The sequence below is a fragment of the Heliconius melpomene genome, chromosome 16 (assembly GCF_056956725.1).
Source record: "Heliconius melpomene rosina isolate 202511_hmr_F chromosome 16, ASM5695672v1, whole genome shotgun sequence".
NCBI lineage: Eukaryota > Metazoa > Arthropoda > Insecta > Lepidoptera > Nymphalidae > Heliconius > Heliconius melpomene.
The window spans coordinates 8,586,220-8,595,435 of NC_140404.1; the positions used below are offsets into that span (position 1 = coordinate 8,586,220).

The following is a 9,216-nucleotide window of genomic DNA, read 5'->3' on the forward strand; positions in this document are numbered from 1 at the left end:
TTTATTAATTTGTTAAAAGTTATACCATCACAATAAAGATGCTTTTTCTTTTTAGTAATTAAAATTAAATATAAAAAGTCAAGTTTTATAAATTTCAGAAAATTAGAGATTACATATACAATAGAATGAGGCCAGTCATGGCTCAGGGGCACGAAGTGTGATTGTAAACGCGATTGTTCAAATGAATAATATTTCATTTCTTCACTCTGATATCAAGGAAAAGCGCGGTGTTTAGTTCTGCCCCTCAAAACGCAATGCCTCCAGAATTCGGCGGAAAGTGGGGACGGTGTCTTAACACTAGGATCCCCCTGCCTACTCTTCTGTGTTTGTAAGGCTGTGAGGGGTACAGCGTGAAGCTGATTTAATTTTAATTTGATTTTGACATATACTATAGAATATGCCAAAGAAAAAATTTAAAAAGAATGATGCGGTCTAAGTCTAAGTTAGTTTGGTAGAGTGTCTATCAAATTATGATTTTATATACTTTAGAGTAGCAAAGATTTGTAAAATATTCCTTGAGACTTAGTAACTAGGTACAAGTTTTGTAAATATTAATTTAATAACTTAATTTAAATGAGTAATTGCAAATATTCACAGTTGGCATGGCAATATCTTAACTAACTACTTTACTTATATATATAAATTTTAATAAAATTTAACTACATTCAAAATATATAACATCTCGTATTCAATCAATTTTTTGATGATTTTGGTAAAAAATTAGAATGTTTGGTGAAATATTATAAAATAATATATTTTTTTACTTTTACAATACCTATGTTCTTAATATGGCAATGAATTTATCGATAGAACTTTCGATGATAGTCACTAATACATAGTACTTCACTATTAAGACGCCATATTTGCGTGATATGCTAGGGACGGTTGTGTGTTGTCTGTCTATTTACTTTAATTTTGTGATCAAATATATAGTTATTACTGTGAATTATCGCTCGTTTAAATGTTTAATGTCGAAGCTTTACAAAGAAATATAAGATACCAAGTACTTACTCAGCAACGTAGCTGATATCGTCTGCGCGGGAAATGTGGATAGCTACGTTTTGTATTGTGGTGAACTAAAAGTACTCCCAAAAACAATTTGTTGTACTCAAAGTGTACATTTTTAAAATGATTGCTTATAAAGTAAGAGATGGCAAAAGAGGAAGGCCCTTAAAAATGTCCAGACAATTGGAACGCTTATATAAAGAAGGAAAATGTCGTGATTGCTCTGTGGTGGTCACACGAATGGATTTTGCTAAAATCTTGGGTAAATTTACTAAAGTAAAGATACAATATGAAAGCAGTTCTACTACAAAATCTCATAAAGGTACAGATACACCTACACCAAACTCGAATGCAAGGTTAAAAAATAATGAAAATGGCATGGTCCTCATTCATCGAAATGCATATAGTCAACATCCTGTAAAAGAATTGGTTAGTTCCAAAAAACCTAAAAATAGTCAAATATCATCTACAAAACAAGTTTTGAAAGAAAATAATGTTCCAAAAAGTATGTCAATGATTAAAGACAAGAAAAATAACATTGGAAAGCAAAAACTTAGTAATATTAATAATAATAAACAATATGCAATTATATTTAATGATCCTTCATCCAATAATAACATTGATTTAAAATGTGATTTAACAATAACTGACTTGTTACCAAATATAGATAATAGAATTTTACCATCCGAGGACTGGTGTATAGATTATTTCCCAAAAAATCAAGAGCCGACTGATGATAAAGTGTATGACCGCATTGCAGCAGAATTAGAAGATTTAATGTACAATGAAAAATCAGACATGAAATACAGTAAATCAGATAATACAGAGAGTAAATCAGATGAATTTCCTTCAATAATGGATATTTTAAATGATAACACTACACCCATAGCAAATCCTGAACCAAAGGATAATTCCAATAGTATAGAGTTTAAAACTAACTTAGAATCTAGCGATGTTGAAGCTATGCTCCTTGGTAAAGCAGATGACAGTAAAATAGATGAATCAATCCCTATGGAGGTTGACAGCTCTGATGTTAATAAATTAATCCAAGATGTAGTACAATTTAGCTCAAGTGTACAAATGGAGAAAAAAGATGCTATTGAACCGAATGAAATAGAAAACCCTCATAGTCCATCCATTTTAGATGAAGCATTGCAGAAAGGCATTGAGGAACATTTGCCTAACCATAATTCACCTTTGAAAGATGAGATCACAATTAACAATAATGTTGTTAATGATATTTCTAAACTGGACAATCAAAAAGAAAGTGCAGGCCATGATAAAATTGATGATATAGTAATCAGTGAAGAAACTTTAAAGCCTATTAATAATCAAAGTGTTTGCCCAGCGGCAAAAATTGCAGGAGTAACACATGTTGTATTTAAAAAACTTATCAATGGAGTATGTCAGAAATCTGTAACATGTCCTAAAAATCTAAAATATAGTATAGAAATAGAGGAAAAGTCTGTTGAATTTTTAGGGGCACCTAAATATATCTTGAGTTTAGAAGATTTACAGGTATTGTTACAGATAGTACATGAAACCGATTTAAAGAGCTTATATATATATTATTAGTCTACCAAAAGTGGATAGTATCATCTTGTTTGTATATACAAATAATAATTTTCTCAATACTAAGTATCAAAGATGTTTTAAATATGTTATGAAAGATAGAAACTATTCTATCTGATTCATTCAATGAAATATATTGAATATTTGTTTAAGAATATTAAGCATATTAGCTTGTAAAATTCATAATATTTTAAAGTTTATGTTAATTTCTGAGTTTGACTAGTAGAGAATCCAAATATAATTAATACAAAGAATCAAGTAGAAACATTTTATTATAAAAGTTGACAAGGTAAAGCTCGTAATACAATGACATTTATATGTTTAAAATTAATAAGACTTATTTTAAATAAAAAGAATGAAAACATCACTAAAAATTAATTTGAACATAATCCTGGAACCATTATTTTTAATGAATTCTGATAATTTACAATGGTATACATGTAGTATATGTGTAAACATTGTATGTAAATATCTTATTCCTAATTTTGTTAATTGTAAGATAAAAAAAATACTATATACATAATATAATTTATTATTTTAAAGAAAATAAATGTCAGGCCCAACTAAATATTTTATATTATTTAGCATTAAAATTACATGTAGTTTATTATTAAAATTACATAAACCCGAAATAATACAAATTTATCAATAACAAATTACTCCAATTAGAATAAAATAAAAGAAATTATTTTGCTAATGGCAACATTATCTAATATCGTTGCGTTTGGCGCTCCGCTCTGTCTGACTACCCCGTTAGGGATAAAGCGTGAAGCTATGTATGTATGCAAACGATTATCAGTTGTTTTAATTGTTTTTTTTTTGATATCACGTAAAAGATTCTGATTGGTTTTATTCATTAAATTTTTTAGAAAACGAGCATGGATAAAGATCATATTGCATTTTTAGACCCGCTGTTTCATGCTTAAATGATGACTTCAAATGTACAAAAATAAACGTCGTTATTATTAAGTCTCGTTTGTTGTAATTTTTTAACAAATATTTATTAAAATTTTCTTTAAAAAACTATACATTTTCGTTGCGAAGAAAAAGTTTAAATTGATTTCTTATGTAGTAAGGTATTAGAAATATATTAAAGTTGTTGGCAATTATAAATGTATTTAGCAATTCAAGAACAACTTTTAACAATTCAATTCTTCAATTGAAAATAATAAAAACTTAAGGTAGTACCAGACGAACATGTTTTGTAATTCTATATTATGCGTAATTTCATATCGATCGATGAATCCTTTTGTTTTATAAGTGGTAGGAGTAGCGTTCGAGTACTCAATATATAAAATAGTAAAGACTCAAACACTGCTTCGCTCGCTGAACCTTATTTTTATATTATAACCAAAGGATAATACATAAAAAACCCTGTATCCTGTTTTTCTAATACCTCTATGATTATGTGTTCAAAGTTTCATCATAATCGGTTGAGTAAGTTTGGAGTGAAAGCGAAACAAACAAACTTACATCCACATTTCTAATATTGTTGTTATGTCTGCTATAAAAGTAATCAATACTCACAAAGATCGTGAATAGAAAAGGATACTTTTTAAGTAGTCTGATGGAAAAGTAGAAATAAGGTATATACTTTAAGATATCTTCAATAAAGATCTCTCCTTTATTAACTAAAAAAAGTTAAATTCTTGGCACTTTATTACTTTATTGGCATTTTATTAGGCAGTCACTAAAACATTAGTAATCTACGCGGTACTGTCAAATTTTTAGGTTATATAGAATAAAAACTTAAGTATTATCCGGTGTTTGAATTTACTTTTTTGCTTAAACTACAAATATATAGTTTAGATGAAAGGATATTTTATATTAATTAGTTGCCACTTCTAAAGCTAAACCGTAATATTACAATAAAATTCTTAATATTTAAAATAGTAGTCAAAGCAAGTAGTTATTTGGATAGCCAATAGCAAAAATATAATAAGAACAAGATTATCGCGGCTTTTTTAGTGAAACCCATGACCTCGAACTACTTACTTGTAGTGTTCGGAACATCGGGTTTCCAAAAATGTATAATACTATTAATACGGGATTAATCGGGTTAAAGTTTTATTTAAAATATATTTATGTATATAATATATTTGTTATTTTTTTTTAATTAGAAGATCAAAATTAATATAAGTACTATTTCTTTTCAAAAATCGTACAATCGTTTCTAATTATAATGTAAGATAGGACTAGGATGAGGCCGTTCTTAAATTTGACATATGTAAGAGCTTTTCAGACGCGCATATAAGAACGTGCTGTTTCTGAATCGTTCGATCTATCATAAGACTATTTTAATGCTGCTTAAATCGTGCATATATTTTATTATTAATAATATGATATTGAACAATATAATCCTTTTTATATTGTTTCTGTTTTAATTTAACTTCAAGAAATACTTTTAAGTTAACAAAAAGCCTTTATTTTTAAATATATTTTGTCTAACTAGTTTTGTCTCTTTTTACAGTAAGTGGTGGCATGAAAGTTTTACTGTAAAAAGTTTTTCTAGGTATAAGTTAATTAAGAATTGCTATGTAAAAATATATGTATTTTGTTAATTGATAGATATTTTCATGCATAGCTATTCTGTCATTTAATATATTACTTCTAGTTCTATTTAAATATAACATTATACCGTAATAAATAAGACATATAGATAAAAAATCTTTTATTTTTTAACACACATACTTAAGTATATTATATTTTTTATTATAATAAAATAAAATATTGATTGTTATAGAATTGAATAGGGATATTTTTTGTTAAATGCAGAATAATCTTGTGGATAACTTGTTTGTGTGCCTTCCTTAGTAACAGATATAGTGGCGACTTCACAGGCAGCACCGACAATTTGATGAAATGGTTGATCTTTGTTAGTAACAAGATATTTTCCTAATGCTCCAACAAAAGCGTCACCAGCGCCCTGAAATTATAATATTAAACGATTTCTGTAATAAATAATAATACGCATTATAAAATATATCGGTAACTTACAGTCGTTTCTACAGGTGTTACTTTATCGCATGCCACTTGAATATACTCATTTGATTGTTTAGAAGCGTATGCTGCACCTTTCTCTCCTAAAGTGATAATCACTATTTCGCATCCATTTTCTAAAAGTTTACCAAGTGCTACTTTTATATTTCTGTAATTAAAAAAAATAAAATTTCACCCTACTTTTAGCTAAATTTTGAAAATTTTACACTTGTTTAAATACTTACGAAATATCAACATTAAAATTTACAAGTAGTGAAGCTTCATGTTCATTAACGCATAAAATTGTACAAAAAGGTAAAATTGCCTCAATGTCAGCCCTAGCAGGAGCAGCATTCAATAATTTAATCTGGAATGTGAGATGTCATATAGAGTAAATATATTATGTAGGCACCTATTTAACTTTCGTTATTACATTAATTAATCGCACATACGCCTTGATTTAATTTAAAAGCTTCCAAAGTGGTTTCGAAAGGGGTCTCCAACTGCCCAATAAGTATATCTGCGGATTCTATCAATTTTTTAGCTTCGTCTATATCAGATTTCGCAAGATGTCCATTGGCACCAAGAACAATGACGATTTGATTTTCTCCATTTTCAGCTACGGAAATTTGAGCAATTCCTGTTGTTGTATCTTGTGTTATTTTTGTATAAGATACATCTACTCCTGAATCTTTTAAATGTTCCTTGTATTGTTTACCCCATATATCATCACCAACCTAATGATCAAAAACAGTGTTTTAATATATAGAACTAAAGTATTTAATTTTATTCTTAAACGCAATATAAGTACCCTGCCAATCATATATGTGTTCCCGCCTAATTTAGCCGCAGCTACACATTGATTAGCACCCTTACCACCGTAACTTGTATTAAATTTATTTCCGTGAATTGTTTCGCCTGGTAGGGGAAGCCTTGGAGAATATCTAAAACAACGTCACAATTAGAATTTTTAGCTCTATAGAGTACCTATATGTTCCTTATTTTTAGTTTCTACTAATATATCAACTTTTTCAATCAGGTTATAAGGACTTAAAAATCCTGCTTATGTTTAATTATTAATTAACGAAATATTGACTATGAAAGTAACTAAGTACATAGTACATACACAGTGAAGTCCAAGCTGCAGGATCCCACAACAACTATTTTCGGCAGGTCTTTAAGTTCAGACTGCATTTTTATAGTTCCTTACACAGTTTAGAAATGAACAGATAGTAAACTAAAGTCATTAAAAATACTCGAATAACCTGCAAAATCACTATGTACGTAAGTCGTACAGAAAAGATAATTATTATCAGTTCATTAAAAACTGTTTATGCTATGCTAACATAAGCGGAACAGCAAGCGACTTCAATGGCTGTCAATTTAAATGGCTTACTTACCTACTGTAGAATATATTATATTGTATTATATGCGTGCGGCGGTAATTTCTGAAATACAGTGATATTATTAATAACTTATACTTTTCTGATTTTTACGTAAATATACTAAAATAAAAAATTACATTTTAACTAACCTCAAAAATATTGAAATATTACTATTTATTTAATTTAGAAATGTATATTTTGTTAATCCTGAGAAGTGTTTTACTAATAAATAAATCTTTTTTGTAATGTTGAGTATCATAATTATATGAGCAAGCATATTTCTTCTATCTCTATTATGTTTCTTCATTTATAAAATACTGTAATTGAAAAATATGTAGGGCACATATTCTAATTTATGTAATGTAGGTAGGGTACATAAAAATTAACGTTACTTGATTTTTTTATAAATGTTGAACTGTATATTATGGCTGTCATTTAGCAACACCATTGGATTTTATACAAAATTTTATATTATAGTTACTCTTACAAATAATTTAAATATTACGTGTAAAAATAGCTTAAAATCTTTTAATTTTCATTAATAATTTGCAGTTCTATAGAACTTGGCACCATTTATACCGCGACTTTTTTGTCAGTATAAGTAATGTTGACTATTAACGCAATATAATCCTTAGTATTAAACTTGGTTATCCTTTTCACGTTTTTGTTGTTTTTGATGGGATATCAATAAATTTTTGTATAGCATAAGCTATTGGTATAAACTAGCTGTAATTTTTAATTAAAATTCTCATGATCTATATTCTAAAAATAGAATATCTTAAAAATATTAAGTTATAATATTTCTTATTTAGGTATAAATTTAACAGAGTTATGAATTTTAACAAATTTTGAGTAATAACTACTGCATTGCCAGTTGCTTGAATAGAACTTGGCTTGACATGCCACTTCATAATACAAGTATTGTTAGCACACAACACATGCTGGGGCCTTCGTGTTTCAGCACCGCAGCATCTAACTGTAACCACAATATTTCTAAATTCAATCCAAACTTAGCTGGCTGGACATTTATATTGACAATCATTTTCATCCTCGCTCTGGCAAGCCAATACACAGCAACAATCAATAATATTGGGGAACAGCATTGTGTTTTATCTTCATTAAGACAAAACAGAATTAAGACTAAATTCTCTTTGCCTACGCTGCTACTGTGTATGGAATACACTATAAACTAGAAAAAAATATATATCTGACCACTTGTCAATTGATCAACACCACTTGTCAATTTGTGAAAAGGAAGAATATGAGAAAAAAACAATGATACTAATTTACCATTAAATATTTTTAATATATTTAAACATGCACTACACTATACATTTTTTTTATTTTAGTTTGTTTTTATTCTGGTTTACTTTTATTATTTTGTTCTTGTTCTTCAGTTTTACCAATATTGGCAGCCATTTCTGCACATTTTGCTTGTCTATAATCATATTTCGCTGCATCTAATAGTATATTTTGTAATAGTGATCGGTTATTAGATTGTCTATTGTTGAGTGGTGGATATGGATTCCCTCTTAATTCTAAAACAACCTTATCAATATTCCTACCATAGTATGTTCTTGGGGCTTTATACATTTTGGTAAAAGCTGTATTACAGTTCTCAAATCTGGGTACTAAGACTTTAAATAATTTGTGAATTAATTCTTTTTCTAAAAGCCAATAATCTGCAATTTCCATTGTTGGTTTATGACAATCACCATGGCTGATTGCTTCTGAGATGAGCTGGAATATTATAAAAAAATAAGCTTTAAAGGAAAACAACAAATATATGATACATTTAATTTACAACTTAATATACAAATAAAAAATCTAAAGAATACAAGACAATATTTATCAAAAAGTGCGTGTTAAATAAAGGTTATAGTTTACCCTCTCAGCATATTGACGTGCTTCATCACCTCTATGAGGATGCAATTCAATTCTTTCATATTTAATTAAACCTGTAACAGTTTTACGCAATTTATTAATTCTTCCTTCAGGACCATCTACATTTCTTAAGCGGCGATGTTGTGGCGGTACTTTTATTCGCAATTTTGAAACAAGTTTAGTAACATCAGCTTGATTCATTTTGTGGGAATATATATTATATTTATTATTAATAAATGTTAGAACTCCATTTAAGTTGTCAGGTTTTAGGTTATTATTTATTCGATATCTAAAATTCAAAAACAATGTACTATCATAGACAATATATTCATATTGGGTTAAGGGTAACAGATAACAATAGAATTTCTTTCATATGCTATGGCTAACAACA

At 28.2% G+C, this 9,216-nt stretch overlaps 3 protein-coding genes across 6 annotated transcripts; 1 reads left to right on the top strand and 2 right to left on the bottom strand.

The window, feature by feature from the left end:
* The first annotated feature begins 843 nt into the window (after window positions 1–843).
* Window positions 844–5,244, top strand: LOC146530927 (uncharacterized). The gene has a single exon (XM_085198804.1). The coding sequence runs from the start codon at window positions 1,129–1,131 to the stop codon at window positions 2,578–2,580; it is 1,452 nt and encodes a 483-aa protein (XP_085054930.1). The 5' UTR covers window positions 844–1,128; the 3' UTR covers window positions 2,581–5,244.
* LOC146530928 (ribokinase-like) lies at window positions 5,234–7,248 on the bottom strand. Of its 4 annotated transcripts, none has more exons than XM_085198808.1 (8): window positions 7,091–7,248; window positions 6,957–7,004; window positions 6,683–6,821; window positions 6,368–6,500; window positions 6,009–6,293; window positions 5,802–5,923; window positions 5,575–5,725; window positions 5,234–5,503 (listed from the first exon to the last, which is right to left on the bottom strand). In XM_085198808.1, the coding sequence occupies exons 3-8, from the start codon at window positions 6,748–6,750 to the stop codon at window positions 5,315–5,317; spliced, it is 948 nt and encodes a 315-aa protein (XP_085054934.1). In that variant the 5' UTR covers window positions 6,751–6,821; window positions 6,957–7,004; window positions 7,091–7,248; the 3' UTR covers window positions 5,234–5,314. The 4 variants fall into 4 exon arrangements, with proteins under 4 accessions (XP_085054934.1, XP_085054931.1, XP_085054935.1 ...); XM_085198805.1 differs by having other exon boundaries at window positions 6,683–6,832; XM_085198809.1 differs by lacking the exon at window positions 6,683–6,821.
* A 975-nt stretch (window positions 7,249–8,223) lies between these two features.
* Window positions 8,224–9,146, bottom strand: mRpL17 (mitochondrial ribosomal protein L17). The gene is made up of 2 exons (XM_085198810.1): window positions 8,829–9,146; window positions 8,224–8,681 (listed from the first exon to the last, which is right to left on the bottom strand). Exons 1-2 carry the CDS (start codon window positions 9,024–9,026, stop codon window positions 8,298–8,300), a joined length of 582 nt encoding a protein of 193 aa, XP_085054936.1. The 5' UTR covers window positions 9,027–9,146; the 3' UTR covers window positions 8,224–8,297.
* Between the last annotated feature and the right edge of the window lie 70 nt (window positions 9,147–9,216).

Coding starts and splice junctions, on each gene's coding strand:
- LOC146530927 (XM_085198804.1), top strand. CDS start 1,129: ATGATTGCTTATAAAGTAAGAGATGGCAAAAGAGGAAGGCCCTTAAAA.
- LOC146530928 (XM_085198808.1), bottom strand. CDS start 6,750: ATGCAGTCTGAACTTAAAGACCTGCCGAAAATAGTTGTTGTGGGATCC. Junction 6,501..6,682: donor TGCAGCTTGGACTTCACTGT/GTATGTACTATG, acceptor ACGTTGTTTTAG/ATATTCTCCAAGGCTTCCCC. Junction 6,294..6,367: donor ACACATATATGATTGGCAGG/GTACTTATATTG, acceptor TTTGATCATTAG/GTTGGTGATGATATATGGGG.
- mRpL17 (XM_085198810.1), bottom strand. CDS start 9,026: ATGAATCAAGCTGATGTTACTAAACTTGTTTCAAAATTGCGAATAAAA. Junction 8,682..8,828: donor CACGTCAATATGCTGAGAGG/GTAAACTATAAC, acceptor ATAATATTCCAG/CTCATCTCAGAAGCAATCAG.